Source organism: Quercus lobata, chromosome 10 (assembly GCF_001633185.2).
Source record: "Quercus lobata isolate SW786 chromosome 10, ValleyOak3.0 Primary Assembly, whole genome shotgun sequence".
In the NCBI taxonomy this organism is placed as follows: Eukaryota; Viridiplantae; Streptophyta; class Magnoliopsida; order Fagales; family Fagaceae; genus Quercus; species Quercus lobata.
In genome coordinates this window covers 19565174-19587575 of record NC_044913.1, presented here as the reverse complement: position 1 = coordinate 19587575, position 22402 = coordinate 19565174, and the positions used below count along the sequence as shown (strand labels likewise).

Here is a 22402-nt window from a genome sequence, read left to right as displayed (position 1 = left end):
AAGAACAAGCTTGAAATACGAAACCATATTGTCTTCATATCCATTTAGTGCAGGTACTGTGCATCTATGTTTCCAATTTCCACCATGCTGATTGCGCTCAAAAGTGGTAAGACAAAAGAAACATGAAAGAAGCAATACCTTTAATATGAATGAAGCTGGAATAGAGAACCAATAGTCAATCTCATTGGCAAAATCACTGTGGCAGAACATCTGATTTATTCAGTCAGTGATAACAAGGTCTTAAGGTAATTCCTCTCTTAACCCCAATTGCATCAGGCCCATACCAACAGTAGTACAAAGCAAAGCTTCTAAGCAACTGAAACTTCACCAAAAAAAAAGCAAAAAGAAAAAGCTTTTCTGCCCCTTGAAATAAGAGTCTTCTTCCAAAGATTTTCATATATTTTGTAATGCTTCTGTTACTCCATGTCCCAACTTTTCTTTTGTTGCATAAATAGGGAGGGGGCCTGGTGAGGTTCAAACCCTAGTGTCCAGGCACCACAAGAGGTGCCGGAACCACAGGGATATCCTTCAAACCCCTACTCCGTGTCCCAACTTTTCCATGCTAAAAATTCTATAATTAGATCAAACCCAACTTCCTGTGCATCTTTCTTTTGAAACTTGTGAAATTTCATGGGAAAAATAAAATGCTTACTGTAATATATCCATGGCAATGAAGTCATACATTGAGATTATCATATGCTTCAAACACCTCCTCTTTGCTTATATAGCTACCAAAGTAACTCCAATTTCATGTTCAGGGTCCGTCCCCCCACCCCACCAAGATAACTAACTCCAATTTCATGTTTCCCATCAGCTTGGGAGCTGTGTCCCATATTCACTATTTAACCAGGAACCAGCATTCAGTTCTTTGCTAACTTTAAATTGCAGAACCCATAATCTTAAAGTTATAAAGTGTCAAATGATAGAATCCCAGGCTCGAGAAATTAAATTTTGTTAGGGCAACACTTACCATCGATTCCAAACTGAGTTTACCAAATACATAAATTATAAGCAATCAACTGGGGGGAGAGAATTTAAGTTGAAACAATAAACATGAATTTCATACACCATACTTTCTGAGGCTATATATTGTGTAGCCAAGTATCAATCTTTGACAACATAATTTATGTATTAAAACATTAAGAGGTTAAAAGAACATTGCACAACAAAAACTTCAAGTAAGAACCGAGTCAAGAGATAAAACAACACACCTAATGCTATTGACACGGGAAGAGCTGGCAAAGCTTTCTGATATAGTGCCAAGAGCATCAAAGTGACACCTAGACCAGCTATAATAGCAAGATAACATGCATACACTGTCATAAAATCATACATGGCTGCCCTACCAACCAACACACTATAGAAGATGAAGTCTCCTAGCCCCAGCTTGATTGCACCTGAAGAACCCAACCCAATTCCCTCTAGCATCAAACTTTCACCTGACGCATCATCTTCTGGTTGATGCGGCGGAATATTCATTCTACCACCAATTAAAGGCGCAGATAGCTCAGCATCCCTTTCTGGAACACGGCCCTCTTCAGCTCTAACTAAACTAGTATCAGTGTGGCCAATAACTACGGAATTAGAATCTGAATCTGAGTCCGGAACAGCAGTGGCATTCAAAATGGAGTTTGACTCAGGATTCACATTCTCACCAGAAACAGAATTGCCATTTGAATTGTGGTTAGACCCATTAACTGAATCTTCACCCCTCCTGTCTCTCCAAACCCTCCTTTGAGGTACTCCACCTGTTGAACCAGAATCATTACCATTCACCGGCCTAGCCTCATAAACCAGTGCTGGGATATCTTCATCCCTTGATATTGCAAGCTCTACCAAGAGTCTTAATGGCCCAACCGGCAACAAAACCGCGGCAAGATCATACAATGCCATGGCAACCAATAGCACCCAAGTGGTCCATTCAGGCAACAGAGTAAACCAATAAGCAACCAACATTCCAATAAGAACCAAGTACCCTTGTGTCACAATAATTGCAATTTTTGTCATGAAGACAGCCAAAACACCCACAACAGCAAAATTAAACAAAACCACCAGAAATGTGATACAATCAATGGGAATACTATATTTCTCTATCAGAAATACTGCAATTTCACCACCCATGAATCCCAAAACAACAAAAGAAGAGAAACCCATGTAGTATTTCAAGAACTTAGTGCATCTAAAGTAGAAAAGGAGCACCAAAAGAAACGTGACCAAAGTGACAACAGCCACAAACACAAGGGAGTTCAAAAGGGCACCTAAGAATTTGTCCCAGGATGAGTCTGAGCTGCTCTCACTGTACGCTATGGTGGCTATGGAGGTGGCTGATGCTGAATAAGAAGATGAAGAATCTGTGTTGAGAACAGAGACCAAAATCACCACCAATAACATGCAGAGTGAGACTGGTGTTATGATTCTGATTATCTCTTCCCCAAGAGATTCAAGAATGCTTCTGGGTCTTGCGTTTGGGGCCATTGGGTGCTCGAAAACCGTATCAATTTCGGATCTTGGAGGTGTTTGAGAATTGAAAGGAAGGGGTTTGAGTTCGAAGTTTTTGCGGGGTTTGGTTGTTTGACCGATCGGTAGTATGGTCAACTGAACTGCTTCGTGATGATAAGAGATCAACCGTCCTTTCTTCCAGTGGGGACAACTGGATATCTCATTGGTGGAAACTTTTTACCCAAACAAAAATCCCTTTATTGCTTCCCAAAAAATAATAAAAATAATCGCTTTTTTAAATTTCTTGTTTATTTAATAGTAGCTTTTTACTTTTTGGCGAAAAATACTTTTTAATCCTTATATTTTCAGCGTTTCTCATTTTAGTTCCTACATTTTATTTTTATCAGTTTTAGTCCCTATTTTGAAAAATACTTTCCATTTTGGTCTCTACTATTACATCAGAAATGGAGAAAACTGACGTGGCAAACGACAGAAATAAATAATACTAAATTAATGTCCACGTGGCCTAAATTAATAATAAAAACTGTTTTTTGGCATTAAAAATGCCACGTCAGCATCTAAATTAAAAAACTTTATTTATTTATTTTAACTAAATTAAAAAAAATTTATTTATTTATTTTAACTAAATAAAAAAATTAAAAACTAAAAATTATATGAATTGAGATCTAAGTGTGTCTTGAACAAGAACACAAACCCAAATCTAAGAACACAAACCTAGAAATTTAAATAAAATAAAATAAATAAATAAATAAAAAAAGGACTCCAAAGGGAGGAGATTCGAGAGTGGCGATGGTGGCATTGGTATCAACATCGAAGACACGCACGAAGCTGTTGAGTGAGGCCAACGCGCTGATGAGTCTCAAGGGGTGAGTCGCCACGCTGGCCAATCCCAAGCTGTGCCCAGTGTTGGTTCGCTCCAGGACTAGCTTGTCGAAGCCCCATAGCTTAACAGTCTTGTCCTGTGACCTGGTCATCAACAAAGCGGGTCAGGTCTCGGTGGCTGGGACCCACGTGGCCGCCCATACCGACTCGTTGTGGGAGTTCTCGATGGATTTCAATCCTACGAGCTTCATTGCAGTAAAAATTTAGAGAGAAGAGCAACCCTAGTCAAAGAGTCACTGTTATTTTTGAAGTGCGTTTGAAGTTTTGGAATCTGGATCGAAATGGATTTTTTTTTTTTTTTTTCTAATTTATGGGTTTGTGTTCTTGGATCTGAGTTTGTGTTCTTGTTGTTCTTGTTCAATACACATTTAGATTTCAATTCATATGATTTTTAGTTTTTAATTTTTTTTAATTTAGTTAAAATTAATAAATTAATTTTTTTTAATTTAGATGTTGACATGACATTTTTTAATGCCAAAAAACATTTTTTTATTATTAATTTAGGCCACGTGGACATCAATTTAATATTATTTATTCCTGCCATTTGTCACGTCAGCTTTCTCCGTTTCTGATATAATGATAAGGACCAAAACGAGAAGCGTTTTTAAGATAGAGACTAAAATCGGTAAAAATAAAATGTAAGGACTAAAACGAGAATCGCCTACAAATATAGGGATCCTAAAAGGTGTTTTTCGCCTTTATTTTTCAGTTTTAAATTTAAAAAATTTGAACAATGCTAAAAGCAACCACATTAGTTTGTGCAAATTTTCTGTCTATTTTACAAGAAAAAACCTACTTTTTTCTATTTTACACATCCACTTTTACAAAATACTCACATCAGTTTATCTATTCTTCACATTTATTCAATAAAATATTCATTCTTTTTACATTTTTTATTATTTCCTTCCTTCTCCTCCTCTCTGGAACCTTCTCACAGACCTAAAATAAACCCAAAATCACCCACACCTAGCCACCAGCTACTCAACCACCACCATCAAACCCACCCACCCAGCCACCACCATCAAACCCACCCACCCAGCCACCACCATCAACCCACAATCATCAACCACCATCACCCCACAAAAATTACAAACCCCACAGAAAATTGAGACCCCTAAACCCCATCATCAATGACTCTCATTGTCTTGATCCTCAGCGGCGCTCAAGTTCAAGACCTTGGCCCCACACAAAAACCCCATGGCACCAGAGGAGGCGCTAGAGCTGTCCAGGTAGTAACGAGCTTAGCCCTCCATGTCTGATTAATTCTCCGTCATCGTCTCCGTTTTCAAATGGATTGTTGGATCGGAGAGGCTGATTGACATTCCCAACTCACTCGCTGCCCAAACTCGCCAATTAGACTCAGTTTGTGGCGCGCGAGATCTCCGTCAAGCTATCATCGTCTTTGTCTTCGAAGCTTGAGATTTTGAAGAAAAAGGAGAAGCTGATCGGCTTTGCAAAGTTGAGATGAGAGAAAGAGAGAGCTGCAATGAAATGAGAAAGAGAGAGTTGAGATGAGATGAGAGCAGTGTTGTTGATACCGTACCGTACCGGCCGGTACGGCCGGAATATACCGTACCGACCGGTGATCCGGTACGGTTAACCCCTACGTTTCGTACCGGTAAAAATACTGGCCGTACCGGCCAATACCGGGCAATACTAGCCGGTATCGGGCGTACCGGCCGGTACATAAATTTTTTTTTTTTTTTTTTAAGTTTTGTAATTTTTGAATTTTTGTTAGGAAAGAATGGTAACTTATTTGCATTAACTTATTAGTATTATTTGTTTTTTTAGTATGCAATGGTAACTTTTAAGTTTTCTATTTTATTTTATTTTTTTTCCCTTTTAATTGATACTAAAGTTTAAAACCATGAATAATTAGTTTTGAATTGAGGAAATGTTTTATGGTAAACTTTTATATTTATTATAATATATATATATATATATATATACAAACACATACATACATACATATATATATATATTTATAAATATAAAAAATAGCGGTAAACCCGAAATGGTACACCGGTATTGACCGATATCCGAAATATATCGTACCGGTAGCTAAACCGGTACGGCCTCCGGTACGGTATTGACATCCTTGGATGAGAGTCAGACATAGGAGAGAGAAGAAATGATTAAAATAGTAAATACACGAGCTATAGTGACCATGCATATATGCACGGTCACTGTAGCATTTGTATAATTATGTACAACTTTACACCTACTGATGTGGGTATTTTTTTGGCAAAAATGTGTAAAATGAAGGAGTTTTTGTATTATAGAAGAGTATCCACCAACTGATGTGGATGCTCTAAGATAATTATTTACAGGATTTTAGCTACAACTCGTCAAGTGATGACTTATGCGTAGTAAAGACGTGAACTCACATAAACCTACTATTTCTCTTTTTCATCGCTTACTACTTGCCACTAGGATAAATTGTGACAAAAATTGTATAGATAATTGTAGTCCTATCATTTTTCTTTTAAAAAAATTACCGTTTCAGTGACAACGAAATAAATAAAAGCAGGAAATCAAGTATAGTTCATATTCATGGACACCCTATCCCAAAAAAGAAAAAGAAAAAGTACAATTCATCGTATAGCCGATAAGAAATATTATATCCATGATTCAAAAATTTGTAAACACCACTTTTTGTAACATTATGGGTGAGTCTGCCAACAATTTTTTATTTTTAACCTTTTACTTTTTATTTTAAGTTTTTCAAAAATAAACTAATTTTTAACTTTTTTTTTTTATGGGAAACTAATTTTTAACTTTTAATATTGCATTAGTAGCATACTCGTACATTGCGCGTGATAATTTTTTTAAGATAATTTCATTAAATATTTTATTAATACCATAATTTTAGTTATTAATTATTGGTTTTTCATTAGTTTTTAAGTTAATAAAAACTTTAAATATACATTTTTTTTTTTTTTACCTTTACACACATACACATATAGTGAATCTTTACACACACTTTTAAGAAAACTCTATATATTCCACTTTTTTGGATGTGTAAAATTATAGACTATTACTCCATAATAATAGTGGCTAATTAATTTTATATATATATTTTTTAGCGATCTCATTTGTAACTCTTCTTACCATTATCATATATTTATTAACTGATGATTTGCATAACAAAGATGATAAATGAGAGGTAGTATTGTTCATTAGATTTTCAAAAGTAATAGTGTATGAAAATTATATATATATATATATCTCTTTTTTAGTTATGATTAATATGGTTTCCATAGTTAGAGTTTGATTAGTTTTAAATTTAAATTTAGTACTATGATTGTATTTAATTGTTGATTTAACTTTTTAAGTGAATTTGACGGTTTATGTTACTATACTGTAAAGTTTTTAATGTTCTCCACACGGTAATCTCTATTTTATTTTTTACTTCTCCTTATAACCTCTTTGTTTTCCAATCAACGATTACTAATTGACTTTTTTTTTTTCTTTATCTACTCTTTATTACTTTGTATTGGTTTTTTTTCTATTCTCTGATGTGAACCCCGTCAAGAATAACGAGACCCAACAACAAAAGGGAACCCAAGATCGTTCTATGGACAGATTCAAATGGGAGACCTCGACCCGTTGTTTATGACAAACAAGAACCTCGGTATAAGGAAGATGCCACAAACGGTGGTGGAAACTCCGTTTGATAAGTCGAGATGAACGCCACGGGAATTCCCGATAAGTTCAAGTAGTTCTTCAAAGAATCAAAGAGAATAAACCTTACAAGTTTTATCAATAATATCTGAAAAACGTTTACAGACTTAGATGACTATTTAAGGGCTCCTTAAAACTTGACAGACAAGAAAATATATTCTAAAATAACTCGTGATTGTTACCTAATCATATTAGGAATAAAGTTTGATCTAAAAAGCATTAAATGCACCTAAAAACAAGGAAATAAATCACCTAAACCTAGAATAACGTTTTTTACATAGACCCAAAATATTTCATGTCAATTCTTAGCCTTGACCAGATCCTTCTAGAACTTGAATTAAGGTGACCATTTTTTGTTGCCCACGTGGATCATGCTCAATGGGCCTCCACGAGTTTGCTTGAGCCCATAACTCTTGGATGAGTCCGTTGAGTACATCCTTGAACTTCTTTGCTTGTGATCTTGTAACCGGCCCAATTGGTACTTGAATGAGATCCTTCGAAGCGGTGCCTTGATCTCCATCATTCCCCTCCTCTTGAAAAGGATTTGCCCTCAAATCATCACCTACATCAAAAGGACTCAAATCAATAACATTAAAAGTGGCACTTACATCGTACTTACCAGGTAAATCTAGCTTGTAAGCGTTGTCATTGATACGCTCGAGGACTTGGAAGGGACCATCTCCTCTTGGGAGCAATTTGGAACATCTTTTCGCCGGGAATCTTTCTTTTCTCATGTGCAGCCAAACCCAATCTCTGGGTTCAAAAACCAGTTTGCGACGACCTTTGTTGGCTTGTGTGACATATTGCTCCATTCTTCGCTCAATGTTGAGTCTTGCTTTCTCATTAATCTGCTTCACAAAGTCAGCTTTCTTTTTGCCATCTAAATTAACGTGCTCCATCAAAGGTAAAGGAGATAAATCCAATGGAGTTAAAGGATTAAACCCATACACAATTTCAAATGGAGAAAATTTGGTAGCAGAATGAACAGCTTTATTATATGCAAACTCAACATGTGGTAAACATTCTTCCCATGTTTTGATGTTCTTTCTAATGATTGCCCTCAATAGAGTAAACAAAGTCCTATTTACTATTTCAGTTTGACCATCAGTTTATGGATGACAAGTAGTGGAAAACAATAGCTTAGTACCTAGCTTACACCACAAAGTCTTCCAAAAATAGCTCAAGAACTTAGCATCTCTATCCGAAACAATTGTCCTAGGCATTCCATGTAATCTCACAATCTCTCTAAAGAACAAATCAGCAACATGTGAAGCGTCATCCGTTTTGTGACATGGAATAAAATGTGTCATTTTAGAAAATTTATCCACGACCACAAAAATTGAATCTCTTCCACGTTTAGTTCTAGGCAATCCTAACACAAAATCCATTGAAATATCAATCCAAGGCTCACTAGGAATTGGTAAAGGAGTATATAAACCGTTGGGCTGCACTTTGGATTTAGCTTGCCTACATGTGAAACATTTACCACAAATCCGTTCGACATTTCATTTCATGTGAGGCCAATAGAAGTGTTCCTGCAAAATAGCTAAAGTCTTTGCAACTTCAAAATGTCCCATTAATCCCCCACCATGTGATTCCTGCACTAATAACTCCTTCATAGAACAATTAGGCATGCATAACTTATTTTCTCGAAATAGGAATCCATCAAGCTTAAAGAACTTACCAGAGGCGATTTTCTCACAAGCTCGATATTCCTCACAAAATTCATGGTCTTCAGCATATAATTCTTTAATGTGTTCAAAACCAAGCAATTTTGCATCAAGTGTGGAGAGTAAGGCATACCTGCGAGAAAATGTATTGGCGACTACATTCTCCTTACCTTGCTTGTATTGAATGACGTATGGAAACGTCTCTATGAACTTCACCCATCGCGCATGCCTTTTGTTTAGCTTGTGTTGGCCCTTCAAGTGTTTTAAGGACTTATGATCGGTGTGAATCACGAATTCCTTAGGCCATAGGTAGTGCTGCCACGTCTCTAAAGCCCGAACCAATGTATACAACTCCTTGTCATAAGTTGGGTAGTTTAAGGCTGCCCCGCTGAGTTTCTCACTGAAGTAAGCAATTGGTCGTCCTTCTTGCATAAGAATGGCTCCTATACCAATACTTGAAGCATCACATTCAATTTCAAACGTTTTAGAAAAGTTGGGCAAAGACAACAAAGGTGCGTTAGTCAGCTTCTCTTTGATTAATTGAAATGCCTTCTCTTGTTCTTCTCCCCACCAAAATCCAACATTCTTCTTGATTACTTCGGTAAGCGGTGCGGCTAAGCTATTGAAGTCCTTCACGAACCGTCGGTAGAAACTAGCAAGTCCATGAAAACTACAAACATTACCTACACTTGTGGGACTCGGCCAATCTTGGATTGCACGTATCTTCTCTTCATCAACCGTTATGTTGTTGATGGCTCGGCAATCAACGCACATTCTCCACGTCCCATCCTTTTTAGGTACAATTAAGACCGGAACTGCACATGGGCTCATGCTCTCCCTCACGTGCCCTTTCTCCAACAATTCACTTACCTGCCGTTGAAGCTCCTTTGTCTCCTTGGAATTGCTCCTATAAGCTGGTCGGTTTGGAATGGTTGCACCGAGAACAAAATCAATTTGATGTTCAATCCCTCGGTTTGGAGGTAACCCATGTGGTGTTTCCTCGGGGAAGACATCCTCGTACTCCAGCAAAAGAGAAACAATAGAACTAGGCAAAGAAAGGTCAAGTTCGTCAGTGTTTAAAAGTGCCACTTTGTACAAAAGTACAATCATCGGCTTATTTGAAAACATTGCTCGCTTGATCTCACTCACTTTTGCATAGAAATTCTTTTGTTTTCTCTCTGATTTTCTCTCAAGGGCCGAACTTTGATTTTCTTTCTCCCTCATTTTTCTTGGCATCTCTCTGATTTTCACTATTTTTCTTTTACTCACTCTCTTTCTTTTGATCACTCTCCTTTTGTAATTTTACTTGATCCTCGTATACTTGTTGCGGTGTCAATGGTACAAGAGTGATTGATCGTTGATTAAGTACAAAAGAGTACTTATTCGTAAAGCCATCATGCTTCACTTGCCTATCGAACTGCCATAGACGCCCTAGCAATAAATGTCCCACTTGCATCGGTACTACGTCACACAACACTTTATCTTCGTATTTACCGATTCGAAATGCAACTAACACTTGCTTGTTCACCTTGATCTCACCACTATCATTTAGCCATTGCAACTTGTACGGTCTAGGGTGCTTTACCATGGGCAATCCCAATTTCTCCACCATAATTGCGCTTGCAACATTAGTACAACTACCACCATCAATAATCACACTACATACCTTGTCTTTAACGTAGCACCTAGTGTGAAAGATGTTCTCCCGCTGTATTTCATCAACTCCTTTTACTTGCAAGCTCAATGCTCTCCTCGCCACCAATGTCAATGCGCCAGGGGCTAAATACTCCTCCTCGAAACATCCTCTAATGGCAGCATGTCGTCGGTGTCGGAATCTTCATCATTGGTCACAATTTCACCATTGGCTTGCAACACCATGACTTGCTTGTTTGGACATTGACTTGCTATGTGGCCCCTGCCTTGACATCTAAAACATTTAATATCACGATTCCTAGAGGTAGAGGCTTCGGTTTTACCTTGAGGAACGTGGCTGGTGGTCGCGGACTTGGGCTTGGGTTTGGGCGTTTGTGACTTGTCCAGCGGCTTAGCATGACTCGATTTCCAAGAGGTAGAACTAGAGTTATGGCCTGCACGTATCCTATTCCCTCTCTTGAGTTGTTGTTCCACTTTGATAGCCATATGCACCATATCTTCCAATTCCACATAATACTGCATCTCTACCTTATCATGGATCTCTCGGTTTAAACCAAGCAAAAATCTAGCCATTGTAGCCTCTTGATCCTCCTCTACATTAGCGCGGATCATAGCAATCTCCATCTCCTTGTAGTCCTCTACGCTTCGACTCCCTTGTCTAAGACCTTGTAGCTTTTTGTACAACTCTCGGTAGTAGTAACTTGGAACGAATCGCTTTCTCATCACTACTTTCATCTCCTCTCATGTGTCTATTGGGTGTTCTCTATTCCGCCTCCTGTTTATCACAAGCTGATCCTACCAAGTAATAGCATATTTAGAAAATTCAATCACGGCTAATTTTATCTTCTTTGTCTCGGAGTAATTGTGGCAATCAAACACGAACTCCATCTTCTTCCCCCACTCAAGATATGCCTCAAGATCAGACCTACCTTGAAAGGACGAAATCTTCATCTTAATACCACCCAAGTTGTTATCTTCGCGATTCCTAGCTTCTCTAAATCTTCCTCCAAGTCTCCTATTGCTAACAATGGAATCCCGATCTTCTTCTTCATCAAAACCAGACCCATAATGCTCTTCATCGTCCTCCCTCGGTGGAACTCTTTCCCTCCTACACAAATTACGACCGTTTTGTGGTTGCTCCTCACGTTTATTCTCCATTTGATCTATCCGTTCGTGAACCTGCGTCATCTCCATCTTCATCATATGCCTCATCTCTGTAACGCCCCAAAATCATAGGCAATAAAAGTCTATTTAATCTGAATAATTCATAAAAATATTAAATAAAAAAAACTAGCAACCTTGAAACTGATTACAAAAGTCAAAGCTCTAATTCACCAAATACAAAAAATCCTCAAAATAATTCTCCAATACAAAGTTTAATGCCATAAAATAATAATAAAATCCTCAGTTCCACAAAAATAATTTGTAACTTCTGTCTCCCAAGAATCTCTACTCCAATAATCCACCTAATGTATCTGTAATGGGAAATAAAGGGGGGGTGAGATAACTCAATAAGTGGAATTCACTAACATTGGGGTGTGGGAACAAACCTTTCAAATAAATAATTCTTTCAACAGATTCACAACTTATAATTCACCAATATTTTGTCATCAACTATTTCATGTAAAAGAAAATCATATCTTTATATTGTGAGCCATCATAATATATATATTGATACTATCACATAAACAATTCCCTAGGCTTTTCTCGTGGTCAACGTTTACGCCCTGTTGACAGGGTTGTGCTGTCCCCTTTTTGGGACTGGAACCTCCTTTCATCCCATTTCTTAAGGATGGCTCCTTTGGAACCTAAAGGTACACTCCCTTGCTAAGGAGCTTCCTTTTGGATCCTCAATAGTATGCTCCCTTGCTAAGGGGCTATCAAATGTGCACTGTCCCCTTTTTGGGACCGTCCCTTGTTAAGGACTAGCTGCAGCATGATTGTCCCTTACTAAGGACTAAATACCATACTGAGCTTCTAATCACGACTTGCCATAGGTTTTTAAAACATATTCAATATGCTCACAAAATAATCCATTCATACTTCTCAAAATATAAAGACATATACACACATACAAGTTTAAATAAAATTAGGTTGTCCCACAAGTTTTTCATAAAACGAATAGCCAAAGTGCACATCAAACGTTTGTAAAATATTCATTTACATATAGAATATCAACATATTCTTTCATATAAAATAGTTTAATAATTAACACTGTTTTGGGAAAACTCCCAAAATTAGTAAACACCACTTACTTCTTAGTTGCAAAAATAAAGGAAATCAACCTCCCTTGAATCACAACAATTCAGTAGAATTAGAACCTAGCAATACCAAAAATAGGTTCATCAATACACAAATTCCCACTTAAAAATCTATTTTCACTCTTAAACAGTTTCATCCTAAACAATATTAATTTATCCAAAATCCTCTATTTATTCACTTAACTATCCAATTCACCTTCAGCTTTGATCAGATTTTTGGACTTACAATTACCCCTGCATGATCATATCTTTTGGCTCTACCTAATCATATTTTGGCTTAAAAAGTTGCTGCATACTCATATTTTTGGGCTTGAAAAGTTACTGCATACTCAGTGGCTTAGAGATGATAAATTAGTACCATTAGATGCAAACGTGGGTATCAAATAACCTAAGGCAGCCCTTTTCCATTAATATAATCCATGCATGACTTTAATGCGGCAAAAAGATGGACATGTGATAACCTAATATAACCTAATATATACATTAATCTATCCATCCAATTGCCTAGTATTCCCTTGATGCGCTGGACTAGGATTTAGCCAAAGAAAAGGGCGTGGATGCAGGTCAAATTAACGCTGAGTACAATGAGAATATAAACTATTATATATAACCCACAAAGCACCCTTGTTCCAATAAAATAATCCTAGCTTTAGATCCATAACGGCAGCCCCTATTTTTTTTTTCTATTTGGTACGCCAATAACAGATGCTAAAAGTGGGAACAAAAGCTAGCCATGAGTATAAACTATCCTAAGTTTAGAGCAGCAAAGAATCGTACCTGAAGTCTCCACCCACAGCCACAGTGAAGAAAATCAACATTCAATAGTTGGCTGAAGCAAAAGAAAATCCCATTAGCAAAAACACGTGAGACCTCAGAGGAAAAAGGCTAGGGTTTTCAAGGCCCATATATTTACTTATGCCACCTCACTTTGGGCTTTAGATCCCTTAGTATTTATCATATTTTAATACCTTGGGCCCAATACTAATTTATTCCATTTAATTATAGGCCTCCTTTAAAAATTTACGTATAATAATTTAATTGGTAACAAAATTTATGGGGTGTTACAATCTCACTCATCATGGCCTCCAAAAACGCTTTCGGATCAGCCAATTTTGTATCATCTTCGGCAATGCTCTTACCACTATCGTGAGACATGATTGTTGCAAAACAAAGGTTAGAAGAAGAAGAAAAAAAAAAAAAAAAAAACCTCATGAATCACTCCTTTACGTGTTTACACTCAAGAATGTGGATCACTCTCCACTCGTGTTTCACTCAAAATAATATGACTTTTATCCTCTGATGTTCTCACCACTTTTGCCTTTTTCCACTCGATAATTCTCTTTCAGTTCTTTTGAAACTAAACAAACAACTCAAAATTTCCAGCAACAATTCACCAAGAACTAATCAAGGAATCTCAGATTTGAACGTAAGGAATATGGAAATTTTCAGATTAGAATTAGAAGGAATATGATAGTTTTGGAATTTTGGAAGCACAGAAATTTTTTTTTTTGTTCGGACTCCTTTTTGTCTTCTTCTTCGAGTCTTTTTTTTATTTATTAGCAACTAGCTTTTGAGAATAATGAAATAAGATTTCAAAATAACTAAGAGATGTGAGACCAGACCAATAATTTAGACATCAACAAGACAAACAAAGATTGAACAGATAGGGTAAAGGAAATTCGGCTAAGAAGAGATAAATATGTTAAAGGATAGGCAAACCTGAACTAGAAACCTTGCTCTGATACCAAATGATGGGAACCTCAATAGACATGCTTTGAGACCCAACAAAAATATTGGAATATGTTGCGAACCTCAATCGACACGCTTTGAAACCCAACAAAAATATTGGAATACTTGCCCAAGAAAGCTAAAATTCAGATTTTGATAGAAAACCCTGACCCAACGTTTATAAGTGAAATGCGAACCAAAGGTATAAGTAACACCTTGACCCAATTATTATAATTGAATCACGAACCAAAGGTATAAAGTTTGAACGCCACAAGGAAGAATCCCTGATAAATTCACAGTTCTTGAAGAACCAAAAGAAGAGCAAAGCCTCACATTTTCTGATTTTTATTCAATAATATATGAAAAACGTTTACAGACTTAGATGACTATTTAAGGGCTCCATAAAACTTGACAGACAAGAAAATATATTCTAAAATAACTCCTAATTGATACCTAACCATATCAGGAATAAAGTTTGACCTAAAAAGCATTAAATGCACCTAAAAACAAGGAAATAAATCACCTAAACCTAAAATAACGTTTTTTACATAAAAATACCTGTGGGGCCAGAGAATTTGTGGTCCCGGCCCACTTTCCATTATGGCCCAAGGCCCGCGCAGAGGAGAGTAGTTGCTGAGGATAAGTATTAAAATACCAAATAACCTAGGAATGCAGCCGAGGATGACCATGTCTTCGGCATCCCAAGGCCTAAAAGGGAAGAACGACACGTCATCAAAGACAGCTTCCAAAGCACTCCCAGAGGAAAAGGCGAGTAGAATGGGACACGCACGAGGGTACAGTGTGGGATTGGTTCAAGGAGAAAACGTCACCTCCGCATTAAATGCGCCAACAAACGTCCTAGTCACATTGATGGGAAAAGACCCCTGAACAGTGTGGTTTCGGTTATTGCAACTAACAGAAAGTGGGGGGAGGCGGTTGATGGGACAGACACTAGAGTAGGTATCTGCCTGATCAATAGATGGAAGATCATGATCAACCGAGAAAGGCTATATATTGTAAGGGCTTATGCGTCAAAAAAGGTTGGGTCCATGGTACCTAGAAAGTAAAAGGAAGAGTAAAAACATTAAGCTCAACGAACAAGGTCCATGGATACACTTAGTTCACCTCTGTGCGTTCGCCATGAATACCTTGACCAACCACCGTCCAGTGACCAAGGTCTAGCCTTTCAGCCCACGCTCTACAAATTATATTGTTTGGGTCCTTAACGTACGAACCCAATATCATTTTGGAATCGTTACGAATTGAGTCCTTACAATGGCGCCGTCTGTGGGAAAGGCTTGTGCGTTGGCACAAGCGGTGGATCGAGCTTCTGTCAAGCAAGGGCCTGCGAAAGCCCCTCCATCACTTCTAGCAGCCCGTTGTTTTTGCCCTAATATAAAGTTCCACTAGGGACTACGCTTCAAAGCGCCAGTGGCGCGGACAGTTCTAGGGGCTTCCAACGTCAGGTCAACACCCCACACCTTGGCCGAGGGGCTAATCCCCCGAACTTAAAGAAAATCTAAGTTTTGGACAGAACCGAGGTATTGCATGGTCCTCGGATTCAAACCTATGGGGAAACCAACTACTTAAAGAAAATCTAAGTTTTGGACAGAACCAAGGTATTGCATGGTCCTCGAACTCAAAACTATGGGGAAACCAACTACTTAAAGAAAATCTAAGTTTTGGACAGAACCAAGGTATTGCATGGTCCTCGGACTCAAACCTATGGGGAAACCAACTACTTAAAGAAAATCTAAGTTTTGGACAGAACCAAGGTATTGCATGGTCCTCGGACTCAAACCTATGGGGAAACCAACTACTTAAAGAAAATTTTAAATTTTGGACAGAATCAAGGTATTGCATGGTCCTCGGACTCAAACCTATGGGGAAACCAACTACTTAAAGAAAATCTAAGTTTTGGACAGAACCAAGATATTGCATGATCCTCGGACTCAAACCTATGGGGAAACCAACTGCTTAAAGAAAACTATAAGTTTTAGACAGAACCAAGGTATTGCATGGTCCTCGGACTCAAACCTATGGGGAAACCAACTGCTTAAAGAAAACTATAAGTTTTGGACAGAACCAAGGTATTGCATGGTCCTCGGACTCAAACCTATGGGGAAACCAACTGCTTAAAGAAAATCTAAGTTTTGGACAGAATCAATGTATTGCATGGTTCTCGGACTCAAACCTATGGGGAAACCAACTACTTAAAGAAAACTATAAGTTTTGGACAGAACCAAGGTATTGCATGGTCCTCGGACTTAAACCTATGAGGAAACCAACTACTTAAAGAAAACCATAAGTTTTGGACAGAATCAGAGTATTGCATGGTCCTTAGACTCAAGCTTATGGGGAAACCAACTACTTAAAAAAAAATCTAAGTACCAGGCTTGGCCTAACAACACACTCGGCACCTCGGATGATACCTTTGGCTCCCTAGAAGTATGTTCAGATACAAGTTTAGCGCCCCATGGGCATGGGTAAGTTAGAATTCCGGGATGTAATCCCAAATAAATCATATGTACAGCTATTCATACATGTTAAAATAACTAGTTCAAAAACCATGAGATTCGCAACAATAGTAGATATTGGCAAGGGCAACGAACATGTAATTTAAAGGAAAAAGGAAGAAAAGAATTTCAGATAGGTGGTCAAAGAGTACAACTGCAAGCAAACTCTAAAGTCCTCAAAACAAAAGCGAAACTAGTTAACAGTTAAACTAGAAACAAATACAAAAGTTGGCCAGGGCCTCTACTTCTTTGATCTCGTTTTGGCCACCTCCTGGGAAGGCTAAACAGGATTAGCTTCGGGGCCTTAGGAGACATCCCCTTCTTGGGAAGGCTGAGCAGGATCAGTTTTGGTGCTTTTGGGGACACCAGTAAGGGGAATGGCCTGTAGGGGCTGAACAAAGATGGCTGGCTCCTCGGCACCAGAGATCTGAGCACTAACCGCAGGCTCGACATCCTCTTTAGGCATCTCAGGATTCAGACCTCCAGGTGCTTCTGTCGCATCATGAGGCTCTCCTCCTTTAGTTCACTAGCCAGGAGTGACGATGATCTGAGCAGCTTCTGACTGAGCAGCCTTAGCCTCCTGTGAAGCGCTCATAGCCTCGAAGCTGGCGGAGGTGGTCTCACGAATGACTGGAGGATAAAATACACTCTCCGCCTTCCACAAGTCGGATGAGGCTTCCACCCCAGCTCGTTTGAGGGTCTCTTCCCAAACCTGGGAGCAGTATAGCCTGTATACTCCAGGGATTTGAGCTTTAAGGGAGGCCTGGGTTTCAGCCACCCCCGCCTCGTAACCCTCCTCATCGGCCTTGTCCCTAGCAGCTTCGACCTCAGTTCTGGCAAACTCAGCCTCCTGCTTGGCCCTCACGGCTTCGTCCTTGGCAAATTCCGCCACGCCCTTAGCATTGTCTGCCTCGATCAGTTTTTTCTTTAAATCACTGATCTGCTCCTTAGCAATCTGCAATTGCTCTTTGGCAGCGAGTAGGCGATTTGTCTGTTCCTCGGCCTGTTTTTGGGCACCAGTCAAACCTGTCGCGGCACTATCCCTAGCTCGGGTAGCCTCTTTTAAGTCCTCCCTGGCCTTCGCGAGGTCAGTCTCGGAAGTTTTGAGGGTCCGTGCAGCATCTATTCGTTTACTGCGTTCAAGCTCGGCGGTCTTACTCTGCCCCTTAACTTCTTCCTCCATCCTATAGGTAACCTGGATAGCCAGTCAATTGAAACAAATACATTATGAACGAGAATCTAGGAGCAAGAATCGACGATGTTATGAATTTTAGGAGCCTTACCATACCCAGGTACCTCTTCGCATTGAGGAAAACCTCCTGCATCCTCATATTCTTCAACTCTTCCATATCAGTAGGAAGCAGCATGGTTCTCCCTAACGCGTCGGCCACATAACCACCATCGCCGTCTCCAAGGTTCCTCATGGACGCGTTTTCCAGTAATGGCTCCCCGTGGAGCATTGGGGCAGGAAGCCAAGCACTCGGTGCGAATTGGGCTTTGATCCCTTTCCCCTTACTTTGGTGCCCAATCTTTAACTGTTTTTTAGCTCGCGAGGTTTCGTCCCTCTCCTAAAAGGATTGAGATTTTCTCCCATCCATGGGTTCCTTACCCTTGGGACTCCTCTTTCTCTTTGAGTCAGCGGGCTCCGACCGAGGAGGCAGAGCTGATTGAGGAGGAGCAGGAAGTTTGGGGCGAGGAGATTGTGGCTGTGACTTAGTAGACGAGGACCTAGTTTGGACGGGCTGGGGCTGAGACGGGGGAGTTGGAGCACTGGATTGCGGTTTTTCCTATGCACCCTTCCCCGGCTGACCCTCAATGAGGTCGAATAAGCTGGTCAGGGGCTTTCTCTTAAGACCCATCTCGGCTCGGGAGGATGTTCCCACTGACAACAATTCTGCTTCGGACAAGTTGGGGTCACCTAGATCACTAGAAGGATCCTCGGATGGGTGGGCTTGGTCAAATGCCCCAAATCCCTCCTCGGACAGACTCAAATCACCTTCGTCTTCCGCGGCCTGATGAGACGGGGAGGAGTCCACCAATGGGACGCCCTCTGGGACAGGAGATCTTTTGGAGATCAAAAACCCTTGTTCGACTACGGTGATTTTCGGAAGCCGAGGATTGTTAGTGCTGATCACGTGCTTTGGGTCGGCAAATGACTTCTGGATGGGATCGTACCCTAAGATTTTGTGAGCGGTTCTGACTTGACCATCCTCGTCATTTACAAAAACCGCCGCTTGAAGAACTATCTTCAAATCAACCCGGTTAACCAGATGAAAGTGTCGGTGAAAGGCGTTTGGATCTGCAAAAAGAGGCATGTACATAGTTAGTAACCGAACCACACCAAATTAAAACGGCACAAAGGATTGGCACCCTCCTACTCTCTATACCCCATCTGGTTCTCCCTCCACCATTGGGTAAGGAAGACCATCATGCCATTCCCCAGATATGTTAAGAAAGTCCTTGTTCAACCCCTTGTTGGAGTTGGGGAGGCACTGGATTAGCCAAACCCTATCGTCTCTCGTCTTCATGTAGTAGGATTTGCCCTTCAAATTTTGGAGATTGTAGCACCAATTTACATCATGAAGGGTTAGTCTTAGCCCCATTTTTTTATTTAAGGCATCCACACAACCCAGAATCCTAAACATATTTGCAGCGCACTGTGTGGGAGCTAATCGGAAATGCCTAAGGTAACTCTTCATTATCGGCCCCATGTGGATTCTCATACCCCCCTCTACGAAGGCGAGAATGGGAATTACCACTTTGCCCGTCCTTCTCTGAAGATGCCATTCCCCCACCTTGCAGTGCCTTAAACTTACGTTAGGGGGAATCCTATAGTCGGCGATGAACTTTTCCATCGCCTCTTCAGTCTCAACCAATTTTCTCAATTTAACTATCTCTAAGAACTACTAAACAAACTCAGAGGATGACGGGAGAAGGAGAGGAACAAGAGAAAAATAAACCCAGAAAAGAAAAAGCACGAGTTAGTGAAGGCAGAGAACTTACAGAAAAGAGGAAAGGTTCCTCGGACAGGTTTTTTGTGCTGGAGATAGACTTGAATTTGGATGAAAGTTTGGTTGAACCTAGGATATGTGCGCTAGAACTCTTAAGTGCAAAAATGAAGAGACAAATCAATTCCAAAAATTATTTATACCTCCCATCGAAAGTAACTGCACGAATTTTCCCGCCCATAAAGGTAAGGAAATCTCTACCGTTAGATCACCATCGCGCCGTTGAACGTGGGAAGCACAAAGCCGCCCACATTTAATGAAGACACTTTTCACCTTCCAAGGCTCCAAGAACGTGTCACGGGCAAACGAAGAGTCTCCGGGATTGATAGATGACAAGGATTGACAAGTTTTGACAGAGGCCTGATGTCATCAAAACTCTCCTCTTCGTCTGAGGATCCGGACAGCAGGATTTTGAGGGGCTATTGTGGGGCCAGAGAATTTGTGGTCCCGGCCTACTTTCCATTAAGGCTCAAGACCCGCGCCGAGGAGAGTAGTTACCGAGGACAAGTATTAAAATACCAAATAGCCTAGGAATGCAGCCGAGGATGACCATGTCCTCGGCATCCCAAGGCCTAAAAGGGAAGAACGACACGACATCAAAGGCAGCCTCTAAAGCACTCGCAGAAGAAAAGGTGAGTAGAATGGGACATGCACGGGGGTACAGTGTGGGATTGGTTCAAGGAGAATACGTCACCTTCGCATTAAATGCGCCAACAAACGTCCTAGCCACATTGATGGGAAAAGACCCCTGAACAGTGTGGTTTCGGTTATTGCAACTAACAGAAAGTGAGGGGAGGCAGCTGATGGGACAGACACTCGAGTAGGTATCTGCCTGATCAACAGATGGAAAATCGGGATCAATCGAGAAAGGCTATATATTGTAAGGGCTTATGCGCCAAAAAAGGTTGGGTCCATGGTACCCAGAAAGTAAAAGGAAGAGTAAAAACATTAAGCTCAACGGACAAGGTCCATGGATACACTTAGTTCACCTCTATGCGTCCGCCATGAATACCTTGACCAACCACCGTCTGGTGACTAAGGCCTAACCTTTCAGCTCACGCTCTACAAATTATATTGTTTAGGCCCTTAACGTACGAATCCAATATCATTTTGGGGTCGTTATAAATTGAGTCCTTACAATACCAAAAATAATAAATTACAATAATTAAATAGTAAATTGTGTCCTATATCAGACCCCTCCTCTTGAAACAAACTCGTCCTCGAGTTCATCTTTGAAATCTGAAATCTTCCGCTCCAAATAAACAAATACTTCAAATGCTTTAATAACTTGATTCAGTTCTGAAACTTGAATCCTTCATAAAGTGTAGCATAAAATTTCTTTTCATCTACTTTCAATTTATTTGCAACATCAATTAACAAAGGGTTGATAATAAAATTAAAATTTTTTACTCCAAGAAAATCAACATATTGTATAGTCATCTTCAACAAATCAACTGAGACTTGAGGATTGTGAGTTGTGGACTCATCCTCATATTTGATTTCAATTGAATCTTCCACAATGTTCTCAATAATTACCAATAGTTTAGACATCAACAAGGCAAACAAAGATTGAACAAATAGGGTAAAGGAAATTAGGCTAAGAAGAGATAAATATGTTAAAGGATAGGCAAACCTGAACTAGAAACCTTGCTTTGATACCAAATGATGTGAACCCCGTCAAGAATAACGAGACCCAACAACGAAAGGGAACCCAAGATCGTTCTATGGACAGATTCAAATGGGAGACCTCGACCCGTTGTTTATGACAAACAAGAATCTCGATATAAGGAAGACGCCACAAACAGTGGTGGAAACTCCATTTGATAAGTCGAGATGAACGCCATGAGAATTCCCAATAAGTTCGAGTAGTTCTTCAAAGAACCAAAGAGAATAAACCTCACAAGTTTTATCAATAATATCTAAAAAACGTTTACAGACTTAGATGACTATTTAAGGGCTCCTTAAAACTTGACAGACAAGAAAATATATTCTAAAATAACTCCTGATTGTTACCTAATCATATTAGGAATAAAGTTTGACCTAAAAAGCATTAAATGCACCTAAAAACAAGGAAATAAATCACCTAAACCTAGAATAACGTTTTTTACATAGACCCAAAATATTTCATGCCAATTCTTAGCCTTGACCAGATCCTTCTAGAACTTGAATCAAGGTGACGATTTTTTGTTGTCCACGTGGATCATGCTCAATGGGCCTCCACGAGTTTGCTTGAGCCCATAACTCTTGGATGAGTCCGTTGAGTACATCCTTGAATTTCTTTGCTCGTGCTCTTGTAACCGGCCCAATTGGTACTTGAACGAGATCCTTCGAAGCGGTGCCTTGATCTCCATCATACTCTCTCTCTCTCTCTCTCTCTCTCTCTCTCTCTCTCTCTCTCTCTCTCTCCATTGGCAACCTATCGTTCTTCAAAATTTGATGATGATTCTATGACATTAAATATGCATTATTAGTTTTTTTTTTTTTTTTTATATATTTAAATTTAGTGTTTCTTACTTGATTTGTTTTGTATTTCATTTTTC

The 22402-nt window shown here is 39.5% G+C and overlaps 1 protein-coding gene and 1 pseudogene across 1 annotated transcript; both read right to left on the bottom strand.

Moving 5' to 3' along the window:
- Nucleotides 1–1005: 1005 nt before the first annotated feature.
- LOC115965747 (presenilin-like protein At2g29900) lies at nt 1006–2686 on the bottom strand. Its single transcript, XM_031085041.1, has one exon. It carries the CDS (start codon nt 2473–2475, stop codon nt 1132–1134), a length of 1344 nt encoding a protein of 447 aa, XP_030940901.1. The 5' UTR covers nt 2476–2686; the 3' UTR covers nt 1006–1131.
- A 4549-nt stretch (nt 2687–7235) lies between these two features.
- LOC115964471 lies at nt 7236–11561 on the bottom strand (annotated as a pseudogene).
- Nucleotides 11562–22402: the final 10841 nt, after the last annotated feature.